General features: G+C 45.2%; 1 protein-coding gene across 1 annotated transcript in view; it reads right to left on the reverse strand.

Annotated features, from left to right (window-relative positions):
* The window catches only part of OPRK1 (opioid receptor kappa 1), a 29,741-nt gene extending 14,885 nt beyond the window's left edge, over positions 1-14,856 (reverse strand). Inside the window, exon 1 of the mRNA XM_055545979.1 lies at positions 14,600-14,856. Coding sequence (XP_055401954.1) covers positions 14,600-14,856 — 257 coding nt within the window. The remainder of the gene's footprint in view (positions 1-14,599) is intronic.
* Between the last annotated feature and the right edge of the window lie 222 nt (positions 14,857-15,078).

Raw genomic sequence — 15,078 nt, forward strand, 5'->3', positions numbered from 1 at the left:
AAAATACAGGTACAAAATTGATATCAAATACCAAAAAGCATACATTAAAAATCTCGAGTAGAGTTTGGAATTGCAGATATACGATGTTATATAAAAGAAGAAGAGAAAGAAACAGAGGGAAAAAAAAGTCACAGAAATTATGAAAAAAACTATAGGTACAAAATTGATAACATATATCAAAAGGCTAAAATTAAAAATCTAGAGTAGAGTTTGGAATTTCAAAAATACAATATTAAAGAAAAGAAGAAAAAGAAAAAAGAAAAAAAAACCACGGTCAAAAAATTATAAAATATATATATGAAGTTTGCTGAAGAAGAAAAAAAAAATGGGGTCTTTTTTTTTTTTTTTTTTTGCAAAGTAATAGTTATAAAAGTGAAAATTAAAGGACAATAGAGGACTTAAAAAAATTTTTTTTTAATTAAAAAAAAAAGAAAGATTGATCGTAAAAATAGTAAAAATATATCTAGGTCTTTCTCTGGTTTTGTTTTGAGTATTGTGGGTTCAGTTCATTTTTGGCAGTTCCTTAGTCCGACTTATATTTCTCAAGATCCATAGGCCCCTTCCTATGTAATCCGTAGTAACCTCAGGGTTTTAATCTATGGCCTGTAGCTTCCAAGGCGTTTCCCTCTGTTATAGCTTCTTCTGTTTGCTGGTCTCTTCAGTGTCTGGTTCCCGCCCTGACACAAAGGGGATGGTTGAGGACACTATTTTTTTTTTTTTTTTTTTTAATTTAGGCTCACTTGTTCAGCCGCGCTGTGGGGAGGGAGGGAGGGATGCTGCAAACAGATAACACTGGCGTGCGCTCGCAGTGCCTCAGCCACACTGGGTCTGCCCCCGCTCACGGCGCGTGTAGCCTCCCTGCCCACACTGCTCGGGCTCTAGGTTGTTCCGCAGGGAACAATCAGAGGCCAGCCCTGGGCTGAGCTCCCAGGTCCAAGCCGCTCAGGTTCAGGCACTCGGGTAGTCCTCGGAGGCGCAGACTCGGTTGGGCCTGCGTTTTGTGTTCTTCCCAGATCCGAGCAGCTCAGGTGATGTGTTTGGCGGGCGCCAATGCTGCGACTTATCGCCTCCCCGCCACTCGGTTATCTGGGTGTAAAACCGGCGCACCTTCTCAGGCAGCTGTTGACCGTCCAGACCCCCAAGAAGTTTTAGTTAGCAAAGAAGCCTGCTTACAGTTTTATAGATCGTGTCTCTCTGGGGCTGCGATTGCCCCCTTCCGGCTCTGGCTGCCTGTCACCGGAGGGGGAAGGTCTGCAGCCGGCTATCTCTGTTCAGTCCTTTGTTCTGTGCGCGGGCCTGGCGGTGTCTTAGGTTAGGGCTGGCTTTTCGCGTGGTAGATATCCCACAGTCTGGTTTGCTAGCCCAAATTATTTCGCTCAGATAGCGCTCAGGACATTCGGCCTGATTCTTACTCTAAGGGACACAGCCCGCGCCGCACTTCCCTGCCCAGCCCCCGCTTGCTAATGCCGTGTGCAGGCGTCTGCGCTGCTTCTCTGCTGGGGGAGTTACCGTAGGGCTCACAATCCGCGATTTTTAATTGTTTGTTTTTTTCCCCTCCCTTTTATGTTGCCCTCTGTGCTTCCAAAGCTCGGCACAGATTCGGCAGTGAGAGGGTTTCCTGGTGTTTGGAAACTTCTCTCTTTTTAAGACTCCCTTCCCGGGAGGGAACTCCTTCCCGGGACGGAACTCCGTCCCTCCCTCTTTTGTCTCTTTTTTTGTCTTTTATATTTTTTCCTACCTCCTTTCGAAGAGTTGGGCTGCTTTTCTGGGTGCCTGATGTCCTCTGCCGGCATTCAGAAGTTGTTTTGTGGAATTTACTCGACGTTTAAATGCTCTTTTGATGAATTTGTGGGGGAGAAAGTGTTCTCCCCGTCCTACTCCTCCGCCATCTTCGGGGCATTCCCCTGCTTTTTTTTTTTTTCATTGTGTAAAACAAAGATAAAACATACCCAACTTTTCCTTAAGGTTACTTTGAGAAATCAATCATTGTAATTATGTCTTTTGAAAATCTAAATGGTTTTTTATTTTTAAAATAATTCCATTTCAATAACTACAACACAACCAAGTGTAGATTTTTTTAACCAGTGACCTACACCTTTTAATTTTAAATGTGTTACGTGAAAAAAAAAAAACAGGCTGAGTTCTCTTATACACAGTATAGCATGAAACATAATCTGGTATGGTATGTGAGAAATAAATATGTTCCTTTCACTTTCATCTTGAGAGGTTTATAAAGCACACAATTTGTTTCATCTTCCAACTGAGGGAACAGAAAATTTCAAAATAAGTCAGAAAGATTGCCTTTAAGCCCAAATTACTTCTTTCCATTTTCACATGAAGTTTAGAACAATTGCCTCTTCTATTAAAACTGAATTAATAAGATTGTTCTACTTAGAGAATGCTTCCTCAGGGATCTATAGGGCAGGAAATGTTCCAGACTACCTCAGCAGGTTTTCTGAGGGCAGATGCTAAGATATGGTGAGGAAATCCATAGGGAAATGATTTTCTACACACCCCAGGGTTGTGGACCTAATCACAATTAATTCAACCACGTCCCATGTATCTTCAAGAAGCCAGACTTTTTTCCATATTAGGGCCCTGAGTTTAACTGAAGGTTATTTGTAAGGAGCTGATTACGGAAAATGACTTCTGCTTGGGCTATAAAGTATTACCAGTGGTATCTGTGGATCACTGTGTCTGTGCTGTCTTTTTTTTTTAATGCCTGAGTAATATTCCATTGTGTATATAAACCAAGTCTTCTTTACCCATTCATCTGTCAGTGGACATTTAGGTTGCTTCTATGTCTTGGCTATTATAAATAGTGCTCCTAAGAACACTGAGGTACATGCATCTCTTCAAATTAGAGTTTTCTCCAGATATCTGCCCAGGAGTGAGATTGCAGGACCATCTGGTAGCTCTAATTTTTAAGGAAACTCTATACGATTATTCACAGTGGCTACACCCATTTACAGTCCTATGAGTAGTGTAGGAGGGTGTGTTTGTCACTCAGTCGTGTCTGACTCTTTGCGACCCCATGGACTGTAGCCCACCAGGCTCCTCTGTCCATGGGATTCTCCAGGCAGAACACTGGAGTAGGATGCCATTCCCTTCTCCACGTGATCTTCCCAACCCAGGGATTGAACCCAGGTCTCCTGCATGGCAGGCAGATCCTTTACCATGTGAGCCACTAGGGAACATTATCTGTTCAAATACTGTCTTCTTAAAATATGGTTTTATGTTTGAAAAATGCACCTTACAACCCAGCCTCTTACTCTTTCAATCCCTAATACCAGCAAAGACTCGAGCCAGAAACACCTGTGACTTCTGCTTTCATGTTTTGTAACATGATATTCTCCTCTATCTTTACGAAGTTAGACTGATGTTCTCTGCCTTACACATTTAGGTGGACCTGGGTTCTAGTCCTTAGTTTTCCCTCCAACTGACAGACTTTGGAGAGGTCACTAAAAACCCTGAGTTTCAGTTTCCCCACCCTGGAATGGGAAACTTAACACTTATCTCAGAGTGGTCCTGAGATAACCAAGGGAAGGCACCTGATCTGGATTTTGTCTGGAATTTATCGCATGCTTCCAGCTCCTCTCCCTGCTCTAATATGGGTGGAAGCTACCAGTTACCAGAGGAAGCAGAAGGGAACACAGTTTGTAGTTAACACCTCTGGTTGTATTTACCCATTTCAGCTTGAATAGGAAAGATAAAAGTAAAAATGAAGCATGCAACCTTACGTGCTAGCACACCATGAATGGAAAGATACATGAGTTACAATAAAGCAGCATATGTGTCTTTCAGGTAGTCAAAAAATACTGGATGATAACTTGCCCTGAGCTTTTCAAAAATATTTTTATTAGGTGTGTGAAATTGCTTAAGGCTTGAACTTTCAAAGATTTCAAACCCTGTCATCAGATCTCAGAATGAGACAGATGACAACCTGCAACAAATATGTCTATAAATGACATTGATCGCAATTAAACTAATTTCAGCAGAAGTTGGTGCTCCCCAAGAAACAATCGCTCCCCATACACTTCCTGTAGGGGCTCTCTGTTACAGCCCGAGGGCCAAAAGCGTCTGCCAGGGACGGAGGGAGATGCTGGCAGCCCCTGCTGTGGAGACCCCTGCATCTGCCGACATCCAACATCTGAGCATGGGGTGGATCATGCTCATGACAGTAATCGTAATAACCGTTTATCTCCGAACACTCCCTATGTCACACTCTGCTGTGTGCGCCACATGCCGTATCCCACTCAGTCCTCACAGTGACTCTGCGTGGTGGGTACCAGCATCTTCACTCTAGAAACGAGGCACTGAGAACCGCAGGAAGTTGTAAATGTCTCAAGAGTCGCATGGTTAGAAGAGGCACTGCAGGAACTCAGACCCAGGGATTTGAGCTCATGCCCACATTCTTGCATCTCTGCAGCACTTCATAACTTACAAAGCCCACCCAGTATTTTGACTTCCACATATCCTATTTGATTTTCACAACAACTGCTCTTCGAGTTGCCCAGGGCATGTATGCCTTTTCCCTAATATGGCTGAAGAAAGTAGACTCAGTAGAGTAAATTGATTTTTCTAGTGTCAGAGAGGGAGGGGCCCTGTGGGAGGATAAGGAGGGGGCAGCAGGTCTCAGCCCTGACTCCAGGGCTCTGGAAGACATGTGCTTACAAGCCTACAACCCTGAAAAGGAGAACTCAACAGGTACAAGTATTAACAACAAATAGACTATGAGTACAAGGAATATATATTAAGTCTTTTATGTGCTCCACTGGACTGGATCCAGTGAACACAGGATTTTAAGACCTTCCCCCACCTCAAAGACAACCTGGTTGAGCCCCTGGGTATGGGTATTGTTTGCGTTGAACCAGAACAGAACAGCATGTGTTATTTCAATTATTATCTCTCTGCTGGCGGAAATAAACGAGTAAGCTTTCTTACCACGATCAGATAGGAAATCACTTTCCATTTCATCCATGCTGCCTGACAAAGACTCACAAGTCTTTCAAGTAAAATGGCACTGTGTGAGTGGGAATTCTTGGCTTGTGTGGAGCAGCTGGGGGTGGGCTGGCAGCGGGCGGCTGCACTTTTTGGCGTACACGCTGCAGGAGCGTGTGGCATTAAGAGAGCAAAGTGTGTAGGCTGTACCCGCCAAACTTGCCAGTGTCACAAACCTGGAGACAATGGTGGGGTGCGGGAAGCAGGCCAGGAAAAGGATCAGGAGGGAGCCCAGGGTGCCAGCCATGAGGAAGTCAGCACAGGGCAAGGTCCTGGATGGTGTCCCCGGGAGCTTAGAATCTCCCCATCACACATAAACTCAAGATCTTCCTAGCATGGTCCTCATCAGAGAGATTTGTTGAGTGGCTTCTAAACTGGCAGCCATACATGCTAGTGTGATATTGAGGGGAACAAGGGAATCTGTGGAGCTCTCAGGAACCAATGTCACCAAGTAGAGATTCTAGGACAGCAAGGCTCTCGCAGGAGAAGCTGACTCAGAGCCTATCACCAGGCAGAGACTCTAGGAGAGCACGGCTGTCGCGGGAGGAACTGACCTTGTGACAGTGCAGGCTCACGGCTTCCTGTCCGGCCCTGCACCTGCCCGGTGCAGACCATCCAGGTAGAGACTTTACTCTGGGAGCATTACTATCCCTTACTATTGAGGCGTGCTGCCCCAGTGCTTTTCCTTAAATGTATGAGGCTTTTTAAATCAGGAGATGCTTTTTAGCTTTGGTGCAGCATAATAAACCCCTAATCTTGATGGCTAATCACCATATATCTTTAAACACAGACACATTCTCGGTTTTGTGGATTTTGGTATTTTGTGGCTCATCCCTGCCCTGGTCTGCCAGGCTGACATCCTCTCTACTCTTCAGCTGGCTCATGCTCCCTCCCCAGCCACATCTTCTTATCATTTCAACACCAAGTCTTAGCGCCTACTCCATACACAGCAGCATCCTGGACACTGAGGCGACTGAAAAACAAGTTGACACAGATCCTGCCCCCAGGATCTTCTACATTAATTGAGTCAAGATTGTAACACAAACCAGAAGAATAGACTACCTGATGGGAAGATCCGACTCACTGGAAAAGACACTGACGCTGGGAAAGATTGAGGGCAGGAGGAGAATCTAATCTCTAATAAGTAAAGGAATTCAGGGCCATATTCCAAAGTTTCTTAAGGAGTCAGAAACTGTACCAGAGAAATGACAGGATACTCGGAATTCCGCTCCTTCCAGCAGCTGAAGGTTGAGAGACATTCTGGTAAGTGTGGTTAACTGCACCTTGTGAGGGCAGGAAGCATCTGACATGAAGAAGCAGGGCCGGAGCCAGAAGGGAATATCAACACAAAACACAGCATGTGACCCCTCGGTAGACAAAGGCCATCACGCAGGTTATGGTGTTTCAGCTTGTCTATGAGCAATGTCCGTGGCTTTCAGGAGAGAGAACTCAGTGAAGAGGAAGTGAGTGATCTCCTCAAATTCGAGAGACCATGGAAAAGTAAAATGTGAGCCTTCTGAGTAGACACAGAATCTCGGCTTCAACATCACAAAAAAACAAACACCCTACTGGCCAATTATCTGAAGAGACTCCTTTAATACAGCAAATACCTATTGGCCAACAGAAAGCACCTGAACAAACGCTGATCTGATGAAAACATCAGTGTGACCTGCCCCACGGGCAGCTGGCCGCTACCCCACAAGCCGGGGCTGGACCAAGAGACGCAAGGCTGAACACCAAACTCAGGAAGGGGAGGCTTTGCAGGCCCAGGGAGGAGGCACCCCTCTTTAACCAGTGGTGGGGGAACAGCACTGTGAGAGTGGGCTTCAGCATCTTTTCTCCATATGACGTATTCATCCCCCTGGGCATGTTTTCCAGATACACAGCATTCTAGATTTTATGTTTAAAATAACCAGACATTGGGGACTTCCCTGGTGGTCCAGTAGTTAAGACTCTGTGCTTCCAATGCAGGGGACATGGGTTCAATCCCTGGATGGGGAACCAAGATCCCACATGCCAGGTGACCTGGCTAAATAAATAAACAAAATTTGAAAAAGTAAAATAAAATAGCCAGACATAACAGCTGTATCAATGCAAATTCTCAGGGGAACTTTTTTACAAAATATAATAAGTTTGCTTCATTAAATTATCCAGATATTTCCAGTTCATCTCAATGAATTGGCTAAACATCCTTTTAGATTGTTTACTACTGAAATTATGGTTCTTTACTAAAGGGCAGTAGCTTGCAATTTAAAAAAAAAAAAAAAGGGAAATTGAGCTGCTGTTTCTCCAATGATCTGACTTTGAAATAGCCTCAATTGATAGTACTCTAAAGGCGTCGTATTCATGTAGGTATCAGGCCCTTGACACTGTACCACAGGCTGAGCAAAAGCTCTGAGAAGAACAGAGGAGGGGGCGGGGTATACCCCAGCCCCAACTCCTGGGACTGCAGGTACCAGGCTGGCAGTGAGGTGCAGTCAGAAGGCAGACAGACACCTCCTCAGGCCCTGGTGGGCTGTCCTTGAGGGTGCTGTGGGGCAGGGGAGGAAGCAGTGCTGAAGCAGTGCTTTCACTGCCTTAGCCCGGGCCCCAGGAAGTGCTCCCCTCCCTGGAGTCACAGCCCTGTTCCCCAGGAGGTACTGTCCAGAGTGTCCAGCAGTGCACACAGGGTGAGAGTTTATCACGAAGGACGCAGGAACCCACTCCAGTATTCTTGCCTGCGAAAGCCCATGGACAGAGGAGCCTGGTGGACTCCAGTCCATGGGGTCTCAAAGAGTTGGACACGACTTAGTGACTAAACAACACCAGCAGGTAGAAAACTATTACTACGAATCTCAAATGACTGATGCAGTGTTTCCTAGTGTACAACTCTCTGGATACCTAGACGTATGTAGACTTCTGGAATTATTTTCCCATTTTTATACCGAAAACTGACTTAGCTAAGGTGAGCCACAGGGTGCCACCCAGAGGCAACAAGCTCACTCTCCTGCTCTGTCTTCTGTGGAAAGGAAGAGCCCCCTGCATTAGGTGGAAAGCAACACAGCAAAGCAGAGTTTAGAGTTGTGCTGTGAACTTAAAAGAATTAATATTCAACAGAATCTTGGAAAATCGCTCTGATTGTTACAGCCTATCTCTAAAGGCACGTAACTCCAGCCATGCTTAGTCTGAAGGCTTCCCCGCTCAACTTCAGATCAATTCCTTTGGCGTATCTCAATTCATCCACATGTTTTATGTTTTTCTCATTTTTCATTTAAATGCTGACTTGCTTGGTCAGTGGAGTGAGTTAAATAAAAAGGCATAAGCCTTTTACAACATTATCCCCACTCCTAAAATCCATTCTTCTCATGTAAGTCTTCCTTATTTAAGATATAAGCCAGCATTCCAGCCAAAGAGAGAAACAAACAAAATACATTGGCTGATTTTCTGTTGAGGAATACATGAGTGTTATTCTGAAACCATCTTTTGTTAACCCGGTATTTTATAAAGCCTGTAAAACCTTCTACCTCTGAAACACAGAAGCCAAATCTTACAAAGGAAACCATCCCGCAGACATACGATTTTAGGTTTTTAGCTGAGCACAGAGGCACATCTCCCACGAAGCAGGGCAGCCACGATTGAGTGTCTCCACAGGTTAATCTAGGGAGAAGGAGATGCCAACTGCCCAGTTCTCATGAAGATGCTGCCTGCTGCCCAAAGACATCGCTGGGCAGAAAATGAATAGAAGCTGCCATTTCCCAGCGAGAAGTCAGTCCCTCCTAAAAATAACTCTAAGACGGGCGCCAAAAAAACTGTATTGGCACCACCATCCAAAAGTGATTTTAAAGACTACAACTTTGCCTGAGTCTGTTAAATCTTAGGAGCTCTGACCTGATAACCACGTTGCTTGTTTTTCTCTTTCTTTTTATTTTTTCCTGTTTTTTTTTCCTTTCTCTTTCTTTCTCCCTCCCTCCCCTCCTTACTCCTTTCCTCCTTCCTTCCTTTTCAAGCAACTGTGCAGTCTCTGATCTCTGAAATAGCTCCATGAAGATTTGGGCTTCCGTGACCACATGTCCCACACTGAAGAAAATAATCTCATTTAGCTAATCCATGTAAACAGTGGCAGTGAAGCCAATTTTCTCTTAAGAGCTTGTCAAACAGTAAAATTACTTTGGGACATTCAAGATAGGCTCCTCTGAAAATAATTTCTGAAATTATCTTTCCTATGCTTGCTTTAAAGGAAATGTTGAGCACTGATTCCAAGAGAGGATCAGGATAAATTACAACATACTTATTTTTTTCTAATCAACACCTAAGGTAAGCCTGCTCAATTGAACAGGAAGCAGTGAGTAGTTACTGACGACTACGTACCTCTGCCTTTCCTCTCACGTCTCCCTGCATGTCTTCAGGTGACATGAGCTAAGTCGGCTCCCTTAACATTTAAAAGAATCTGGAATACACCCCTTACAAAGTTACCCCTTTAGGGATATTCCAACACTGCCCAGGCTGAATTACAGGGAAGCCAAAGCCTTCTATGAGCAAGACAAGGTCACCAGAAGACTGATCCCTTTATTGTGTCTTTATTGTGATAGCAAATAATTAATGAAAACTAATAAGAAAAGGCACAACTTATACGATCAAGGACCAAATAATTTTCTGCTTCCTGTAATTTTTTCTAATAATTTTTCCTTGATTATCCTTACATTTTCTGGAGAAGGGAATGGCAATCCACTCTAGTATTCTTGCCTGGAGAATTCCCTGGACTGAGGAGCCTACCAGGCCATGGGGTCGCAAAGAGTCCATGGGGTCGGAAAGAGTCAGACCCAACTGAGTGACTAACACTATCCTTACATTTAATTTAAAAAGAAACATACCTTTATAAGAGTAAAGCTTTTCTTTAAATTAAACAAACAAACAAAAATACCTTCTTCAGTATTCTTGCCTGAGAATCCCATAGACAGAGGCGCCTGGCAGGCTACAGTTCATACAGTCAAAAAGAGTTGCACACGACGGAAGCGACTGAGCACAAAGAGATGAAATGAGGTAAAATTAAGGTAAAATGGGCTCTGATCCAACTTGACAAGTGTCCTTATAAGACGAGATCAGGATACAGAGAGTAAGAATGTCCACACAGAAGGATGACCACATGAGGACAGGGTGAAAAGGCAGTCACCTGCAAGCAGAGACACTCAGCAGGAATCAAACCAGCCAGCACCTTGATCTTGGACTTCCAGCCTCTAGAACTGGAAGTTTCACTAGAAATCTGAGAAACCTACAAGACAATCCCATAGAACCATCCAGAAGGAGGGAGGGCAGATGAGTGTGAAGTAGGGACAAATAAGTGGAAGACAGACACACAGGTTTAGGACTGTTCAGAGTTTCCCTGACAGTTATAGCCACAAGAATGGATAATACCATCAAGAGTGATGGTCAGTTTGATGAGCCATCTTGGCCAGCCTATGGTTTTCAAATACTCAAACACTCATCAAGATGCTATTCTGAAGGTGTTTTGTAGATGTGGTTAAAGTCCGTTATCAGTTGATCTTAAACAAAGGAGATGATCCTAGAGTACCTGGGTGGGCCTGGTCTAATCAGTCAAAGGGTCTTAACTACAAGGCATACAGCTTCTCTGAGAAAGAAGAGATTCCATGTTGGAAGTGTGTTCTGCCTCTCCTGACGCCTATCCTCAGGGCTACAGACCTGACTGGCCACCCCCACAATCACCTAAGCCAAGTCTTTGTAGTAAACCCCTCCACACACACATATATCCCCTACAGGTTCTGCTTTTCTGGTTGAATCCTGACTAATATGAAGAGAGTACAAAGAAAGCTAAGAAGGCTCAGGAAAAGATGATAATTTAGGACACATCAGGAAAGAGGAGCCTGTGATGGAGACTGACAAGAAACCCATTGTGTGTGGAAGGAAGTCAAGGAGAAGGTGAGATTGGTCCAGCACGTTGAATCCCCATGGACTTTGAGGGACAGCCAGCCTGAGACATCACCTGGGACGTGAGACCTACACGTCCGAGAGACGAGCATCAGGGAGGAAACTCAAGTGCCCTGATTGAGTAACAGATGGATGACACCAAAGCGATGGGCAGGGGTTATTCCTCCAAGAGGTTTACCCAAGACAGACAGGAGGAAGAAAGGATGTTAGCTAAGGGAACATAATCTGTTAAATGGGTATGTGGAAACATACCCATGGACTTTCCACATGGCTCCAGTGGTAAAGAATCCTCCTGCCAAAGCAGGAGACACAAGAGATGCAGGTTTGATCCCTGGGTCGGGAAGATCCCTTGGAGAAGGAAATGGCAACCCACTTCAGTATTCTTGCCTGGAGAATCCCATGGACAGAGGAGTCTGTCTGGCTACAGTCCATGGGGTCACAAGAGTTGGACACAACTTAGCAACTAAACCACCAACCACCACACAGCTTTACCAGCCTGACATATATTGCTGCTGCTGCTGCTAAGTCGCTTCAATCATGTCTGACTCTGTGTGACCCCATAGACGGCAGCCCACCAGGCTCCCTGTCCCTGGGATTCTCCAGGCAAGAACACTGGAGTAGGTTGCCACTTCCTTCTCCAATGCATGAAAGTGAAAAGGGAAAGTGAAGTCGCTCAGTTGTGTCCGACTCTGTGTGACCCCATAGACTGCAGCCCACCAGGCTCCTCCATCCATGGGATTTTCCAGGCAAGAGTACATATATTAGGTGTTCATTAAATGTTAATCGTTTTCACCAAGAGAGGAGACAGCCATATGTGTTGGAAGTTGTGGTTAGGGTGGGAAAAGGAATATAAGGTACCAGAGGTGGGGCTGCCTGGCAATGTCCCAGGCGTGGGCTGGGTGGGCATCATAGCATTCACTGCAGGTGACCTGCACAGGAGAGGTGAAGCAAACATGGGGTTAGGACCCTGAGGATCACCATGGGCACCCCAAGGTGTTGGTGGGACCCAAGGACATGAATCAAGGGCTGAGGTAAGACCTTCCTGAGCCAGGACCACAAACCCCTATACCTGGAGAGAGGGAGGTTGCAGTGCTTAAATTTTAAGGTGTTCACAGTGAAAGGTTACAGAACACTGGGCAACTGTAGTAGTTGCTACACATTAAAGGAGGAAAATCCTTGAAACATTAGATGATCTTCAGAAGATACCGGATGACATTCCAGGTGCTGAAGGGAGAAAAGCCATTTGTAAGGCAGGTCTACAAGCAGTCAATGCTTCTTCCACAACCCTCACGTCCTCCCAGGTCTGAGATGGCCATCCCAGACCTGCGCCTGCCCTGCCATCCGAGCATCTGAATTCCATCTCTAGGATGATTTCCTAGATGACTCAACCAGGACCCTTAGGCAAGTTCAATATTTTAAAATAACATCCTTTTCAAAAGTGATCCTCCATCTTTTCAAGTGACACTGTTCAGCCAAGGTCAATCACAAAAGCCACACTTGAATTCCACCCTCTGGTTCTGCTCTGAGTTCTGATGAGCACATGGCGTCTGATGCCTGGCTCCAACCTTCAGTCCTTTCTTCTCCTTAGCAAAATAAACCCAAGTCCATCAAGTTTTCTTCTAAGGTTTTATTTTTCAATTCTCTGGCCCTGTATCAGTCTGAACAAATTCTAAATGCTTCTTAATGCTCTTTGCTATAGATTTAAGCCAACTATTATTTTGATATTTGGCTTTCCAAGATGATAATAGAACTCTTCACTCCTCATTTACTATCAAATGGAGTGGGTAGATGCATAATATTATTACATGAACTCTATAACTCTTTTTGTATTTTTAGCTGAATTTATCCCCTTTTCACAAACTTTAGTCTTGGATGTCTTTGAGGTAGACATATTTAGCTTATATTTATATTTCTTTGTATTTATCTTAAAAATTCTAGTCAATCTACAGTGACTCTTCTTTCTTTCTGACATGTCTAATGCTCCTCGTGGAGTTATCTTTTCACATATTTTAGGATTCTTTATTCTTTTTAATCCTAGACTGCAGGGCTATACAAGGAGTTATAGAGCAACTTAAAAAGCCCTCTCAAACTCAAAACTTCAAGTTCTCTTTCAAGTGACAGTAACGTGTATCTGTTTCACTCAAGCACCTAAGTATGATGGAGCAGGAACAGAGTGGGTTTGCTCCTGGCATCCCCTTTCTCTGTAACAACGTTTGATTGTAAAACAACAGCCTCTGTAGCAAAGATCTCCTAGAAATTTTAATTATAGTTTAGAGTACAGCTGTCTTTTCTTTTCTCTTGGTTACTATAATCTTCTCTCTAATGGAGAGTAGCCCTGCAATTACTAAGGATTTGGAAGAACAATTGGCTTGTAAAATATTACTTCTGTAGCCTGTACTCATCACTGATAGAAGTCCAGTGGAAGGCAATAAGCAATTGTGGAAAGCAAGGTCACCAAGCTAGAGACACTAACTGTAGGTGAAAAGAGCTTTATAATATGTATTTGGAGGCTTAAAATGGTTTTCAGTTCTGCAGCACAGATGAGGATAAAAGAGGTGACATTTCCAAGTCAGAGAGAGAGAAATGAAACACGTATTTGAAAGATTCATGCTACTGCAGATACTGTCTTTAAAGTTCATAATAAATAAAGAGCATGTTTCAAAACTAAAGTCAAGATAAAAAAAAAAGTTCTTCATCCTTTCTATGCTTCTAAGCAGATTGACTTGCATCCTTCCTTTATTCACAGGAACGTCTCATCTTCATATTCACTCTTAAATGTGCAGCTGAAAACCATGAAGTCTCCCAGGAAGGGAAATTTCTCAAAGGGTATCCAGACAATGGTAGGATTTCTGTTTTTTCTTGCTTCCTTTGTTATGAGAGGCCAAAATAGAAATCACTTCACTTTCCAGAAAATTAGCATATATGCAGATATTTAGGTATTTATTATTGGAAGCTGACTTCAATGCGCCCACAAAAGAACAATAAAAAGAAAGCTCCAGTTCCCACGGTGGGAGATAAAAAGCAAAACAATTTTTGGAAACCTCCAGCACCCATACTTGAGGAGACAAATACTAGATGGTTTCGGTACCAAAGTGACCAGCATTCTAAACCAATAAGATGGCATGTCAGTACTACAAGGCTCACATGTGGGTACCTAAATAGTATACTGGATTTGCTTCATAAACCATAACATCATTCTGATGAGTCACAGGAAATCCTGAATTCTCTTCAGGGCATTGAGTGGGCATGAATTTTATCTAAAGAAATATTTGCAGGGGCAAAACAAAGTGCTCCAAACTGGTGCAGGCAATCAGGCAAAAGGCCAGGCGGTTGGACTAGCTTCCTTCCCAGGAGACACTGACTTTGTCCCTTGCAGGGACACCCCATTATCTCCATCCGAAGGGCCTTCTGCAGGGATTTGGGGCGCAGAGGAGGGTCACCCTTAAACCTTCACGTCACCTCTGGTCCCTTGGATTCGTCCTGGGCTAACCTCGCAGTCCCACAGCAAAACGTCTCCCAGGAAATCTCACTTCGAAGAGGCCGCCCTCTGAGCCTCTCCGGAGCCAGGACGGAATGGGGTCCCCACTACCCGGCTGGCGTCCCTCCGCGCGTCCTGGTGACCAACCCGACCCTCCCTCCGTCTGCGGCCACTGTAGCGCCGGGACCCCGCGCTCACCGGATGATCACGAACATGACCAGCGAGTTGCCCACCAAACCCACGACGAACACCACGGAGTAGACGGCCGTGATGATGACCAGGATGACCGGGGAGATGTGAGCCGACTCCAGCAGCACGTCCTCCGAGCCCGCGCTGCCGTTACCGTCCGGTTCTGCCCAGCCCGGGAACCAGCCGCTGCCGTTGGGGGGCAGGCAGGTGCTCGGGGAGCAGGTGGGGCCCGGCTCACCGCGGAAGATCTGGACTGGGGGCTCCATGTCCGGCGGCTACGGCAGCGGGACGAGGACAGGCGGCACCTGCTGGGGCAAGAGAACCGACTGGACCCGGGAAGCGAACTTCGGCCGCGTCCGAGACAGCGCGCGAGCGCGGCGGTGCCTGGGTCTGGGACCCGCTCATACCCACTCGGGCCGGAAGAACCCTGGGAGGCACAGGGGCACGGACCTCTCTCTGGGTGCCACCCCGGCCAGCAGACGCGCCGC

Source organism: Bubalus kerabau, chromosome 14 (assembly GCF_029407905.1).
Source record: "Bubalus kerabau isolate K-KA32 ecotype Philippines breed swamp buffalo chromosome 14, PCC_UOA_SB_1v2, whole genome shotgun sequence".
NCBI lineage: Eukaryota > Metazoa > Chordata > Mammalia > Artiodactyla > Bovidae > Bubalus > Bubalus kerabau.